At 39.9% G+C, this 16,642-nt stretch overlaps 1 protein-coding gene across 1 annotated transcript in view; it reads left to right on the forward strand.

The window, feature by feature from the left end:
• The window catches only part of pds5 (cohesin associated factor B pds5), a 463,913-nt gene that overhangs the window by 162,355 nt on the left and 284,916 nt on the right, over window positions 1-16,642 (forward strand). Inside the window, exon 9 of the mRNA XM_067150024.2 lies at window positions 8,397-8,543. Coding sequence (XP_067006125.2) covers window positions 8,397-8,543 — 147 coding nt within the window. The remainder of the gene's footprint in view (window positions 1-8,396; window positions 8,544-16,642) is intronic.

Raw genomic sequence — 16,642 nt, forward strand, 5'->3', positions numbered from 1 at the left:
CATACATACATACAGACAGACAGAAGTTAGGGAAAATTAAAAAGTGCATTTTCTTGTTACTGTGGACACGGCTGATGCAGAAATATGATCTTTTTTAAATTCTGAGCAATGTACAGACAAAACTCTTTTATATACATAGATTCCCACACATTCAAGTTTATACATAAAGGGTTCCCAAGTAATAATTTTCTCTGTCAACCAAGCCTGAATAACAAGTTTCATGGCACATTTTATGGGCACACACTCGATTTTCATTGAGTGATACGAAACATTATCCAGGACAATAACTGAATTAGGTGGTATGTTCGGTAATAGTGTAGGTGCTTTGTGAAATATTCCTCGTATCACTCTCCGTCCATTTCCCCATGATAGTCGCCTGTCTTCTTGCCCACGAATATAAGTTCTGCTCCCTCAATGAACCCACATTCAGTCCCTGCATGAATCAGTAGTACCCGCCCCCCTTTGCCCGAGGGTGCCTTGCTACCTTTCCTGAGTTCCGCCCTCCATGCCTGCGTGGCTGTCTTAATAGATGTATCAACCCAAACCCTGGACTTGGTGTGGCTGGCGTTTGCCCATGTCTCATCTGTGTACACTATGGATTTTTCCTTGGCCCTTATTTTGCAAATACTGCGTAAATACCTATGATGCCAAGCAACAATGTTTTCCCTGTCAATTAGCAATATTATTCTCTCCTTCACTTAATATACTTAAACCCCATATCTAAAAGTGGACCCTGCATGGTTGTTTTAGAGAACTTTCGGAAGTTCCTTGTCCTCATTAACAACTGATACCACTTTATTTAATGTTGGCAGATCGTTCTCCCTGTACAAGACATGGATTTTTCTCCTTATTGCTGCTCGAGTAAAGGAATCATACTTCTGAAGACGAGTTACTTTCCTTTCTGTTCCTCTATGCTTTCGAGGTGTCTCAACGCTTTTCCGGTTTTATAATCTGCTTTTACCTTGGGCACGGTTGTATATGAAGCTCCCACTGCCTCTGCTGTCTCACTGCTTCATGAACAGCAGTAATCCCACTGTCCATAGTCTTCGCTTGGAAATGCTTATAAACAGACAGAATCATGTTTCTCCACTGGATGTAAAAATCTTGCGTTTCTTCTTCAACTGATAACAGTCTGGTGAATTTTTGTTCGGATCCATTGCACAACAGTATCCAATAATGAGTAAGAATAAACCTACAACGTACAAGAGACTACAGGAATTATGAATTAGCACACAATACGCATATACACTCTTTTTGTAAAAGTGAAGCACACTGATAAAATTCTCTCACTGCTGTTTTAAACAGACTGTGATTGAAATGGCACCCACGTGTTCAAGACATCCACTGAGTAAGTATGGCGCTCGGCATTGAATGCACCATTGCCAAAACTTGTCCTGAGTAGCACGCCCTCTTGCCCCCTCACCTACCCTGTGACAATACCTACGGCACTGCCCCTAACACCCGTGCCATCCCCTGGTCCATACACTCGCTTCCGCTTTAGTCTGCTCAAAAGATGGTCCAGAGAATAGATCAACCTTGATCATGTCCATCCATCAGGTTTTAGGTCTTCCTGCAGGTCTTTTTCTCTCCACCTGTCTTTCCAAATTTATTCTGGCTGTTCTTGTAGGCCCCATCCTCATCACATGTCCATACCACCGTAGTCTGGATGTGCCGATTCGGTCTATTAGGGATGTCTTTATTCAGCCTTCTTTCCTCACCTCTTCATATCTTATCCATCTTGGTCTTCTGGATGGTGGATCTAAGAAATTTCATCTCCGATGCTTGCAGTCTTGATGAATCTCATTTTTGTGAGGGTGCACGCTTCAATACCATAATTCAATATTGGTATGAAATAGCTGTTAAACATCATCAGTTTGGCCAGTTTTGGAATCATGTCATCCTATACAAGTGTTCTTACTTGTTGGTGGAATTCTGATCCCTTTTGCACTCTGTTTGCAATTTCCTTTCTTACCAAATTATCCCTGGAGATAACACTTCCAAGGTACAGAAAACTATCCACACACTTTAGCTGGTGGTCTCGTAGTTTTACACTTGCTGGACGCCCTTCTCTGTTGACTGCCATTACCAATGTCTTGCTCTCGCTGATGTTGAGGTTATATTCCTGGAACTGGGATTTCCATATGTTGAGTCTGGTCTGTACATCCTCTTCTGTTTCAGTCCAAATCATGATATCAAATCAAATCAAAATCTCTTTATTTGCAAATGAGGTGTCTACTTCAGTGGCAAATGGTACACTAAAATACATTATTATCAAGCACTAAATTTTTAATTAACAAGAGAAGAAGAAAATGTTTCTAGAATACAATAATATACAATTTACGCTAACAATTTTTTCTATTAAACAAACAGATCATCCTTAATAAATTTATATTGTTTACAAAATTCTACTTATAATATCTCCTATGCTTAGAAACCTAGTCAACTCATATACAGTATGTGGAATTACTTCAAATAATACTTTGCAACTGGTATAAGATTAAAATTTACATTGCATTTATTTACTTTTTTTAAAAAAAATCCATTTTCGAACCTAAGTAGCGTAACGACCTGCTGCGTCTTAACCAGAACCCTTTTTGCCACCACTGTTCAGAGTTCCTGAAGGGCCTTCACAGCTACCGTAGTGGTCCCAGGGCCCTCGAAGTCCCCACTGTACTGCACCCCTACAGGCAGTCCCCTACTTTGGCTGTCCAAACTCCATGGACCAGGGAATGGAATTAATTTTTTCACACACATTTTTTTAATTTCCAATAGCCTGCACTGGTTGAATGCCTTCTAACATTTCATTTATTTTCCCTGTTGCTGTTTATTCTGTTCTTGAATATCTGTACAGATTTTGGAAAAGGATCAAACACTACCCCTGGTAAACTGTTCCACTCCTTCACGCCCTTCCCAATGAATGAAAATTTACCCCAATCGCTTCTGCTAAAATTCCGTCTAATTTTATACTTGTGGTCAGTTCTGCCGATATAATTATTTTCCAACTGAAGCCTCTCACGGATTTCTCCCCATGCTTCTTCTCCTGTACAGGCTCTATATAATCCTATAAGTCTAGTTTTCTCCCTTCTCTTACTTAAAGTTTCCCACCCAAGTTCGTCTAACATTTCTGATACACTACTCTTTCTCCTGAAATCCCCTGTTACAAATCTTGCTGCTTTCCTCTGCACACCATCTAGTTCTTTTATTAGGTATTCTTGGTGAGGATCCCGAACACTGTTTGCATATTCCAATAATGGACGAACCAGACTTAAGTAACTTTTTTTCTTTTAATTCTTTGTTGCATCCTTTAAGTAGCCTCATTATAACATGTAACGATCTGTATGCTTTCCCAACAATGTCATCAACATGACCCTTTCAGTGCAAATTACTTTCAAAACTCACACCTAAGTATTTGCACTTGCAATTTTTTGGGATAACTACCTCATCCAAAGTATATTCAAATTCAGTTTTAAAGCTCCTGTTTGTAAATGTTGTAACAGTTGATTTGCCTCCATTAACCTTCATATTATTTTCTTCAACACATTGTTGGATACTTTCAAGGTCCCTTTGTAATTCTGAACAATCCTCAATGGTATTTATTTCCCTATAAACAATTATGTCATCTGCATACAATCTTATTTTCAATGTTATATTGTTCCCTAAATCATTTGTGTATATTAAGGAAAGTAACGGACCGATTATACTACCTGTGCAGTTCCCTTCCAAACTTTCTTTTCCTGTGATATATTATTTCCTACTTTGACTTTCTGAACCCGTGAATTTAGAAATGTTCTTATCCAACGTATAACCCGTACATCCAATCCTATTCCCTCCAATTTCTTTAATAATATTCCATGTTCCACTCTATCAAAGGCTTTGGAAAGATTTATGGCTATGTAATCCAACTGGCCTTCTGAATCCAACTGATCTGATATGTCCTGCTGAAATCCCACCAGTTGTGCCTCAAAAGAAAATTTCTTTCTAAATCCATACTGGCTCCTCATGAACCAATTTTTATCATCACATCCCTCTGATGTACTTTGCTATTAAACTCTCCAGTATTTTACAAACTATACTGGTCAGGCTGATTGGTCTGTAGTTCTCTGGTTTCCTTTTATCACCCTTTCCTGTATAAATTAATATTATTATAGATTCCTTCCATTCTTTTGGTATGACACTATTATTTATGACATAGTCAAAGAGAAATTTTAAATATGTACCACCCCATTGTCTTTAATACTTCCTCAGTAATTTGATCACTTCCTGCTGCTTTTCCTTGCTGAAGCAGTTGGATTTCTCTGAAAATATCTTCATTTGTGAATGAGAAGCTTCTTGTTTCCCTATGTGTCTCTCCCTCTCTATCTTCTGTTATGGTTTCCAAGTCCTGACAATCTTCTACTGAATCTCTGAATTCCCTACTGAAGAGGTTTGCTTTCTCAGTATCTGTTAAATAGTGTTTACCCCCTTCTCCCACCATTGTAGGAATTTGGATTCCTTTTCCTTTTTGATTCCTGATATATGAATACAGCTTTTTCCATTTCCCTTTGTGGTCATTACCCTCTTGAAGAATGCCATTCATATAATTCTCTTTTGCTTCCTTTTTCACTCTATTCAGTTCCCTCATTAGCTGTTTTCTAGTTTCTCTATTCTCCCTACCCTCTTTGATTTTCCTGTTTACTATTCTACATTTTCTTTTTAATATTCTTATTTCCCTTGTATAATAAACAGGGTCTGAGGTCATTTTACCTTTCTTAACAGGTACAAATCTCTTCTCTCCTTCCCAAATGATTCCTTTAAATTTAGCTCAAAGTGTATTGACATTACTCCCTTCACTTATCCAACAACTGAATTGTGATTTAAGGTAAGTCCCAAATTCATCAACTTTAGTTTTTCTGTTTAATTTCTTGTTTTGTGTGACCCTCTTATTAAGCATTTTTGGTACGAGTCCAACATCCATTATTACAGCCTTATGGTCACCTATTCCAATTACCTCTGTTTTATCAACAATTTCCCATGGTTTAACCAAGAATACATCTAGCAAATTATTGTGACGAGTCGGTTCTTGTACTACTTGTGTTAATCCTCCCTCCCAAATTAACTTATTTGCCAGTTTCTGTTCATGGGCTTCACTTGCACCTCCATTCCATTCAACTTCAGGCAAGTTTAGATCTCCGCCAATTATTACCATATCATTATATAATCAGCAAAGGCCACTGCATTCAGTTCACCTAAGTTTTCCTTGACGTTCTTCATTATATTGTCCATAACAGTGATGAACAGTAGTGGGGACAGTGGACTTCCTTGCTGAACTCCACTTTTGGTCTCAAACCATGATGATCGACCTTTCCCAATTTGTACACAGCTAGTACAGTCTTTGTGCAACATCTGAATTTTCCTTACCAGTCCTTCAGGCTCATTTCTTTTCCTCGGACACTCCCAGATCTTATCTCTTATAACACTATCATAGGCATTTTCTATATCCAGGAATACAATGACCAGGTTCTTGCCTTTCTCCCAATACTTTTCCATCAGCATGTGGGTGCTAAAAATTAGATCCATTGTTGATGTTACTTCTGAATCCATATTGCTCCTCCTCCTAACTGTGGTTCAGTAATGGTTCTCAATCTCCTTTCTATGATCTTCTCTAGAATTTTTAGCCCATGAGACAGCAGTGTTATTCCTCTATAGTTGGTGGATTTCAGTCTGCTGCCTTTCTTAAACAGGGGAATTATAACACCCTTGCTCCAATCTGCAGGTATTTTGTTGTCTGTCCATACGGTCTTTAGTACTCTGTGCATCCAATGTGTACCCTGGATGCCTGTTGCCTTTATCATATCTGCATTCCCTTCATCTGCAGCTGAAGATTTTCCTTTAGGCATAGATTTTAAAGCTGTCTCAATTTCTGTCCAGGTGATGGGAGGTTCTTCATTGTAGGCTTGGATTTCTGGTTTTGTATTTTGTACTTGAACTGGTCTATTCAGTAGGTGGTCGAAATGGTTCTTCAGGACTTTTCCCATGTCACTTTCTCTCCTAATGATATTTCAATTTTCATCTTCAAGTGCCTTATGGTATTTATTGGTTTCCTTTTACCTCTGATAACACTATACAGTAGGTTCTTATTGCCTCAGCTGTCTTCTTCCTGTTTCTGAGTGAATATGTTCCATGCCTCGGTCTTTTCTTCTGTTACTGTTCTTTTAACATCCAGTTTCTTGTTTCTGTATAATTGTTCGAGGTGTCTGATCTTTGCCTCGTCTCTAGTAAAATCTGGTTTATTTTTTTCCCGATCCCTTTCTTTCCGCTAGAGATTTCTATCCCTGATCGCTGCTCTGACTCTTTCATTCCACCAAGGTGTTTCCTTCTCCGTTATTTTCATACTTGTCTTTTCACAAACTTCAGTTGCTTCCTTAACCATATGTCCCTTAGTCTGGTCAATTCTGCCTCTCCATTTTTCTTTTCGTCTCTTGGTAACAGGGTTTTTATTCGGTTCTGATACTCAGTTATCTTATCTGTTTTCTGGAGTTCCCATACTTTGATTTTTGGCATTTTCTTGTTCTGTACTTTGGCACATAGAAGTTTCTCAGGTCCGCTACTAATAGATAGTGGTCACTGTTGAGGTTGTCGCTGGGTATTACTCTGACATCTGTTACCATTCTGCTCCTTTCTTCACCTGAGATGACATAATCAATTACAGTCTTTTGTAGTCCATCCCAACTGTATCGTGTTATCTTATGGCTCTGTCTCTTCTTGAACCAACTATTTTTTACCACCAACCCGTTCCTCATACAGAAGTCAAGGAGATGTTCACTTTCCACGTTTTGTCCACCATATCCATGAGGTCCCATTACGTTCTCATATCTTGTTCTGTCCATCCCAATCTGTGCATTCAGATCTCCTATCATGATACTCTGTCTTTACTAATAACTTTTTCAAATCAAGAAACTGGTTCTTATCCCCTTGACGACATCCAGTTTGAGGTGCATACACCTGTACAAAAGTTAGTTTTTCTTTCCCTAAATGCACAGTCACCTTTATTATTCTCTCACTAACATACTGAATGTCAGTGACTCCTAGATCTTTACTCATGATGAAACCAATACCATTCCTCATCTCTTTGTCATTTCCATGCTAATACAGTGTATACTGTTTTCTTAATTTCTTCATTCCTTTCCCTCTCCATTTGGTTTCACTCAGCCTCAGTATCATTAATTTCCTCCTTTCCATGAGGTCCACTAATTCTTTGCATTTTCTTGTGAGACTGAGTAAGTTGATGGTCTCAATCCGTGTTAGTCACCTCCAGGATGTTTGCAGGACCCTGTCCGTGTTCCTTGTATCAAAGAAAACATCATCAGCCCACATTGAACAAGCACCTAAACATCCTTCAAAAATGATGCTCCATTGATAGAGGTTTTACCTACAGGGTATGAACAATGACCAGTACATAGCAGTCCTTCGAAGGAGGGTAGTGCCCAAGCTACAGAAAATCTCTCCAGATATACAAGATCTTTCACCATGCTACACATCATAAATGTCATTGTCAACAAATTCTTTGAAGACAAGAACATAGAAGTGCTTCATTGGCCTGGCAACTCAACCGATCTCAACCCCATCAAAAATTTATGACAAAGCTGATAGATCAGTGGAAGTGAGTATGACGTTCACTTATCAAGGTATAGTTTGACTATGAGAAGATCAAGAATATTTGCAAAAAAATTGGTGGAATCCATGCCAAAACATGCCTTTGCTGTTTTGTAGAACAAAGTAGGTTACATAAAGTATTAAGGTGTGATATTCTGTAATTGCAGAACTGATTTTCAGTAGATTTTATGACTTCTGATTTCTATCAGGAAGTGTTGCTGAGACTTTCCATTATTTGGGTGAACCCCTATTTGAAAATAGCAGGTTCATGTAAATTTTGTTTTGCAGTACTCAGTCCTATGCTATATGTATCAACTGTTCCATTCTGACATTTGGCAATGCTGGATCAAAATGTGTGCATTTTGAAAGAGAGAGAGAGAGAGAGGGGTGGGGGATAAAAGAAACCAATCTCTCTCAGCACCTGCTCAGTGCCCTTTCAGCTAAATGCTGAGGAGTGCACATGCCGTCTTTCTCTCCTAATACGGTTTTTAAATTTCACCATCATTTTTTTAACACTAGCTCAAATCATGGAAGGAACAGTGGCAAATAGACAAGAAATGTCTGATTTGACACCTGTTAGATTATTCTTGCTGCTGTGCAGCTGGTTTTTGCCTGCCTTTGTTTATGCTCTGTGTTAGAGATGTCTTTGAGAACCAGGTTTTGAATCTTGCATTTTTATGGGGTTATCAATGATAGGGCTTATTATGGAAGCATTATATAGAGATATTTTGACAGTGTATTGAAAAACTTGGCTTTCATTACAGGCTTCTGGTGGAAAGGTTACTCAACACCTGCTTAGTGCCCTTTCAACTAAATGCCGAGGAACGCATGAAAAAGCTATACCATTTGCTAGGTACTATTGATGATCATGCAACTAAAGCATTCATAGAGTTGCAGAAACACCAGTTAGCGTAAGTAGCCATTCTTGATTTACTGCTTTTAGTAGGTCTGTGATAAAATAGACTTGAGAAATAAGGTAATGATGATGTTGAGTAATAAGAGAGGCCTTTCATGGATATAAATAAATAATTACATTTTGTCACACACTATGGCTGTCATTGATTTTAAATCTTGTTTTATGTACACCAGTATTTCATTGTATTACTTTCAGAGTTACCGTATTTATTTGTGTATTAGACCCCCCCTCGTGTATTAGCCCCCCCCCCCCTCCCTGGCTTTTCGAGACGAAGAAAATGAAGTAAATAAATCTTGCATACAAGACCCCCCCAACCTAATTTTTCAGAGAAGAACAACGATTCCGCTTCGAAGTGGGTACAAGTCTTATTGCAGCTCTGATGACATCACACAAATTTGTGAATAGTTTTGTCCATACGACCCGTGCAATGAAAATATGCATCGAAGTCATGCGGTACATCTGTGTTTCATAGTTCTGAATGTCCGCCTCCAAGTGCAGGCCTACTGCAACTCTGATGACATCGCACAAATAAGTGAATAGTTTCGTGTCCGGCCCTTGGATTGCTAGCATGCATCAGTCATGCTATATGTCTGGGTTTTGTAGTTATGAATGTCCACCAGCGAAATGGTTAGCACAATTAGCTGCCATTCTCAGGGGTCTGAGTTTGATTCCCAGTGCTGTATTGCCAGAGATTTGTGATCCCAAATCCGTTTCCAAAAGGAGCTTCACCACCTTGGAGTGAGAAAATGAATTTACTTTAGTTGAGAAATATTTACGGTTGTTGCTATTAGGCTGATGACACACGGAGCGGTTTTTGCCGAGTCGGCAGCTGCGTCGGCCGCCGCCTGTGATTGATACACAGAGCGGTTTTTGCCGACTGTGACGAAACCACTGCCTGCTCGATACGCACCCGATGACTGCTTATAAGCAATCATTTTAGATGCACATTAGTGAGCGTGACGTTAGGTGAGGAAGCTAGCTAAAATAACCGAAAAATAAAGGATTGTTCTTATTCTTATTCAAAAAGTCTACTTACTCTATATGTCCTCTTTTTTTTTTTTTTTTTTTTTTTTTTTTTTTTTTTTTTTTTTTTTTTTTTTTTTGCTAGCGGCTTTACGTCGCACCGACACAGATAGGTCTTATGGCGACGATGGGATAGGAAAGGCCTAGGAGTTAGAAGGAAGCGGCCGTGGCCTTAATTAAGATACAGCCCCAGCATTTGCCTGGTGTGAAAACGGGAAACCACGGAAAACCATCTTCAGGGCTGCCGATAGTGGGATTCGAACCTACTATCTCCCGGATGCAAGCTCACAGCCGCGCGCCTCTACGCGCTAGGCCAACTCGCCCGGTACTCTATATGTCCTTTTACGTGTGTATTATTGAATTTCAAAGATACTTCATGATATCTAATACAAGAATACCTACCAATGATGCAATCGCCGCTTAAATTCAGCCACGCCCGACTAGAGCGAAGCATCAAGTCGGCCGTGATTCAGCTGAATGTATTAAATCTATGGCGCTAGAGCGCGCACAAAGTCTTCAAAACGCTCGCTGCACCGCCAGCTACACGACAGGCCGAGTCGGCAAATCTGCCGCCTGTCGGCGAGCACCGCTGTGTCTGTTTCATCCCATCTGATACAATAGAAACATGCGCCGACTCGGTGGCCGACTCGGCGAAAACCGCTCCGTGTGTCATCAGCCTTAATGTAACGGGCGAGATCATTAACAAAGTGATCGTTTAATATCTCGTAACTTGGGCCAATATAGGTACTTTTTGGAAGAAAGTAAGTTTAAAACATAACTGTCCAATGAAGATTGTTTTGCTCGCCAACGTGCCTAACGAAGAATTTATTTTATTTTACATTTTGTGGCCTACATTGGACCATTCTAGTCAATTATACAAAGGATTTCTTGATTTCCTATCAGCCCAATATTTTTTTGTTCTGTTGAAAATACCTCTCATTAGACCTTTTATTGATCTTGGTCTGCAGCCTGGTGTGTGTATTTAAGTATCTTAATATTATTTTTTTTGCTATCTTCTATTGTTATTTCTAGTTCGTTAATATCGTCCTTAATTTCCGTGATCCATTAAATCTTGGTCTTGCTATTCCATAATAACAAATAATAATAATGATTTTATGTCCCCACTTTCGGAGACGCCAAACAAAACATACTAGGATATGCATTAATTAAAAAAATGGAGACGGCGAACATACGAAATTAAACATTATGATAATAAAACGCAGTACCACCATACCTGTAGATATCCATAAATGCGGCAAACTTCCCTGTTATTTATTTTTAATCGCGGAACTTTTGGCACTATCCGGGCGATAGCATACCTAACCTAAACAGTGCAGTTTCTCTTATCTCATTTACAGCTGTTAAGGTAAATCCTGATGTGATAAATGTAGAGAACAAGCATGACATACAGTATGCTTATAAATAACGATCTGGCTTTCAACAGCCACAGTTATCAAAAGAATGCTCCCAGACACTATGTATTATATTCGGAAGTACAACTCGTAGCATACGCTGGTTATCAGCTGGTGGTTTGGCACGCTTTGTACAGCATGGCTTTATTTGGAAGGAATGGCTTCTGCTACACATACACCAACTGGGAATACCAGAGACCATCTCCAGAAACGATTTGGGAACAGATTCACATTGTTTGGACTCTATAGTTGGGAACAAAATTATTTTTGAAAGGTTTAAAGAGATGGGACCTCAAATGCTCTCGACTGCAGTGCATGGCAGTGAAGGTGACGTCACTTGGAATGACAACACGCCGGTAGCAGGGAAGTTGGCGGCTCAATACAATAATTCAAATGAAAGCAGTGATCAGGTTTGCTGTGTGGCAAACAACAATATAGAAAACTGAACAACAAATTGAAAAGGATTACTGACAAAGCAAGAGAAGATTGGATGGAACAGCAACGTGAAGAAATAGAACAATTGGATAGGCAAGGAAAAATAGAAATGTACAGAGCTGCAAAGCGTATAACAATGAGAGAACCGAGAAAAATTAGCAAGCAAGGAATGTTAAACAAGCAGGGAAAGGTAACAATGAGTATTGAAGAAACAAAGATGTATGGAAGGAATACATAGATCTATATGATTCTAAGGTTGATCATGAAGGATTAGTCTTAGAGGATGAATAAGAATGTGATGAAAATTACTGGGGACCAAAGATAGGAAAATGGGAAGTGGAGAAAGCGATCCAGTATCTTAAGGAAAAGAAAGTGAAGAACTGTGATCAAATACCGTCTGAATTACAACTCTAATGAGTAGAATATATGACACAGGTATCTGGCCTGAGGATCACCTTAAGACCATAATGGTTCCTCTACCAAAGAAATAAAACAGCAATCAGTGTAAAGATTATAGGAGTATATAGGAGAAGATCAGTTCGGATTCAGGAAAGGAAGAGGGACCAGAGATGCAGTTGGGTGTCTGTGGATAATGGCAGAAAGATTTTTGGAAGTAAGTAGAGAAATATATTGAAACAGGAACGCCCGTACTTCAGTTTATCGGAGAGCATGAGAAACGACAAGGCGTGTACGGCCCATGCTAAGAGAGTGAGAGAGAGAGAGAGAAGGGTAGTGAAATTTTTTTTTAATGATTAAGTGGATCCTTCAGTTTATTCAATAGATATGCAAAGAATTATGTCACCTTTTACAGCTGAATCGTGGAGTTGTCCTTGAAGGCGTGGAGGGGACGTCGTCCTGCGGCGGCTGCGTCGTCTTGTGGTCGGCGTCGGCGTTGTCTTCCGTCGTTGGTGTTTTCTCTGTATTAGTGTTGATGGCGACTCGAACCTGAGGCGGAAACGGGGAAATGTGGAGCTTCCACATCGGACGTCATGGGACTCTGGTGTGACACCTCTCTAAGGCGAAGCACACCGAAATAGTTCCCACAGTCAATGATGTTGAACGCACTTTAGCAGCAAGGATAAAGTCAGAGTCACAGTTCCATGAGAATAAGATGGAAGGAATTATCGTATTTGGAATAATAAACAAACGAAAACAATCTAGGACCTTCCGAGGTGCAGTGATTAAGCACTTAAGTAATAATAATAATAACTTAAATGTTTCCACCTTTTCAATACAATATATTCACAAGATTACAAAATTATACGGTACTAGATATTATCTTAGGATTTCGCCACAAATGATCTTTGCTCCAATACGGCTGATGATGACCCCTAGATGGGTCGAAACTAGTACCGTATAATTTTGTAATCTTGTGAATATATTGTATTGAAAAGGTGGAAACATTTAAGTTATTATTATTATTACTTATATATTGTTCAATACGGACCAAAAACATGAAATTCATAACCATCAATGATTAAGCACTTCACAAAGAAAATTAAATTCACCGGGTACAGTCTCTGCACTGTACACCATGAACACAATATTCACACACTTGTTGAAATAAACGACAGTCCAAGTTCTGTTACGTCGTAATTTTTAGAAGATTATCACTGGTACTTAAGATCATACGTGATTCTGAACAGGTTATGATGGGAATTGGCATGGTCCCTCGGAAAGAAATTACGATACCGTATTCCACAAGTTAATACTGTCTTTAAGAGGGAATGTTGGCACAGTTTATTACGAACACAGTTCAACAGATAGACACAGTCTTTAAATGAAATGAAGGTCAGCACAGTTTTATTACGAACACAGTTCCGAAAAATGGATAAACACAGTCTTTAAATGAAATGAAGGTCGGCACAGTTTTATTACGAACACAGTTCAATGGATAGACACAGTCTTTAAATGAAATGCAGGCTGGCACAGTTTTATTACGAACACAGTTCAATGGATAGACACAGTCTTTAAATGAAATGCAGGCTGGCACAGTTTATGCTAGAAACACCATCGCTGTTTTCACACAGTCTTTAAATGAAATCAAGGTTGGCACAGTTTATGCTAGAAACACTATCGCTGTTTTCACACAGTCTTTAAATGAAATCAAGGTTGGCACAGTTTATGCTAGAAACACAGTCTTTAAAAGAAATCAAGGCTGGCACAGTTTATGCTAGAAACATTCATAGTCCACAAACGAAATATAATCGCCCAGTCGTACAGACTGATAAAAACGAAATTACGTTTTTGTTCATGCACAAAGTTCAAGCCCACGGAGAAAGCTTCCAACACTAACGTTTCTGAACTCAAGTATACAGCCGGACCGAGTGACGAATTATATCGCGACGTGCTTACTTGCACACACACTGAACTCACGGCTTACTGCCGACTCCCCTCACTCTCTCTGCCTACGGCACACTTCAGCTGCACACTGTCCACACTGCACACTCTCTGCTTTACCCCAGGCTGGCGATTCGCTTATATTGCCGAAGGTCGGTGGGCGTGGCTACACATGTGGGCCCCAAGAAAATTTTATATCTTGGCCATCTTTACACCGATTGACATGAAATTTCGGCTAGCAGCGTTCATTATTCCTGCCTGCAAGGTGACGTTATTGAAAAATTGATATCACATTTCGTTCATGCTGCAATGCTATGGAACATGAAAGAACCTTCTGCGTGACGTCGCTTCACCTTGGCCGGTGTTCTACAACAGCGCGAGCTTGCTTGCAGTTCCCACAATGCCTGTGCGCTCGGCGCAAGTTTCAAATGCTTACGGCCGGGTGTTAGCGAGTTCCTCTTAATAAATGAATGAAACGTGAATGCTCGTAGGGCGTTCCCGTTTCAATATATTTGTTTTGTCGACTGGGAAAAAGCATTTGACAGAATTGACTTTTGTATGGTGATGAAGATTCTGAACGATACAGCTATAGCCTGGAAAGATAGAAGGTTAATAAAGCAATTGGGAACATGCATCATTTTCAAAAATATTTTTTTTGAAAAGCACACCAATGAAATAGTACGTAAACGTATTACATTGTGGTATGTTGCCTTGTTTTCTACCATTAAAAAAATATTTAATAGTGCCTTTCCGCAAGGCGAGTGAAAGGGCCTCTGACGTAAGCGGCGCGCTGTGACGTCACGATCCAGTACCGCATGGAGCTCTACCAGCCGTTGTGCATCAGCCGTTGCTAAAAGCCGATTGTTTATTATTCATGATCGCGAATAACTTCGAAATGACAGAAGAAACGTTCAAAACAGCACAGTCAGACAATCTACCATGTGTAGATGTCATCATTCTTGAAAAATGTGACTTTTGTGGCCGCAGAAATTCGCGGATAACAAGCAAGTTTGTAAGTGGCGTCTTTTATATACGTGCAATGTACTGTAACCCATAGTATTAGGATAACAACGAACCTGGATAGATATCACATCACTTTCAACATTTCCTTCTAGACTGATTCCCCTATTAAAGAATAACATTACATTTTCGGGCTTTCAGCATTAGTAAAGTAAGAAATCGGATTTCAGCACTAACATAAACATATAGGTAGCATTATAGTACTAGTCCGCTTCTGTGGTGTAGTGGTTAATGTGTGTCACTCCCGGAGGCCCGGTTTCGATTCCCGGCTCTGCCACGAAAGTTGAAAACAAATAGTACGAGGGCTGGAACGGGGTCTATTCAGCCTCGGGAGGTCAACTGAGTAGAACGGTTTCGAATCCCACCTCAGCCATCCTCGAAGTGGTTTTTCGTATTTTCCTACTTCTCCTCCAGGCACCTAAGGCCACGGCCGTTTCCTTCCCTCTTCCTTGTCTATCCCTTCCGATCCTCCCATCCTCCAACAAGGCCCCTGTTGAGCATAACAGGTGAGGCCGCCTGGGCGAGGTAATGGCCCTCCTCATCAGTTTCATCACCATACTCAAAGTCTCACGTTCCAGGACACTGTCCTTGAAGTGGTAGAGGTGAAATCCCTCGCTGAGTCCGAGAGAAAACCAACCCTGAAGGATAAACTGATTAAGAAAGAAAGAAAGAAGGAAAGAAAGAAAGATCATAGTACTATAGGGCTATAATCTATCATTCCCCCCCCCCCCAAAAAAAATATATATTTATGGTTGGGACAACTGGCCTACCCACTTCCGGGGCCCATGAAAGAGAATTAAATATCTTTGTGGAGGGAAAAAATTAAACATGATAAAGATAAATATGACTTCATCTAGTTTTCACAAGTCGGGCTGAGTGGTTCAGACGGTTGAGGTGCTGGCCTTCTGACCCCAACTTGGCAGGTTCGATCCTGGTTCAGTCCGGTGGTAGCTGAAGGTGCTCAAATACGTCAGCCTCGTGTCGGTAGATTTACTGGCACGTAAAAGAACTCCTGCAGGACTAAATTCCTGCACATCGGCGTCTCCCAAAAATCGTAGAAGTAGTTAGCGAGGCGTGAAGACAATAACATTAATTACATTTTGCTTTTAACAAGCTGAGCATATCAGGAAAGCAAAGTGTCCTGGTGACATTTTAGTCGCTCAATACAGGAATGTCATTGGGTGCTGTGACTTTTACTTTTTTTTTTTTTTTTTGCTTTACGTCACACCGTCACATATAGGTCTCATGGCGACGATGGGACAGGAAAGGCCTAGGAATGGGAACAAAGCGGCCGTGGCCTTAGGTACAGCCTCAGCATTTGCCTGGTGTGAAAATGGGAAACCACGCAAAACCATCTTCAGGGCTGCCGGCAGTGGGGTTCAAAACCCACTATCTCCCGGATGCGAGCTCACAGCTGCGCGCTCCTAACCGCACGGCCAACTCGCGCGGTATTTTTACCCTTCGGTTTATTGACTTGGCTTGTATAACCTAAAACTTTGGCTAAGTAGGTTAATATTTTAAACACCTACATCACTATTTTCACCTGTGTGCAATTATGTTATTTATTTCATTAATATTATGATAATTATTATAATTGAGCATTGTTAACTTATAAGACCCCCAACAGACAAGCATTGGTTTTGTGTAGAGTTATACGTTTGTTAAATTCACGTTGTTTCCTTTCATGATGTTTACGCCTATTCTTTGTTACATTATAGAGTATTTAGATATAGCCTAAATTTCTTTACCAATTAAGCTCTTCAATAAAGACATACATAACTGTCCCATGCCAAGATATATTGTTAGAATTAGAGCTGTCAAAATGGTTCATAACCCCTTTGATTTATTATCTTGACATGGATCA

The sequence above is a fragment of the Anabrus simplex genome, chromosome 6, assembly GCF_040414725.1.
Source record: "Anabrus simplex isolate iqAnaSimp1 chromosome 6, ASM4041472v1, whole genome shotgun sequence".
Taxonomy (NCBI): Eukaryota; Metazoa; Arthropoda; class Insecta; order Orthoptera; family Tettigoniidae; genus Anabrus; species Anabrus simplex.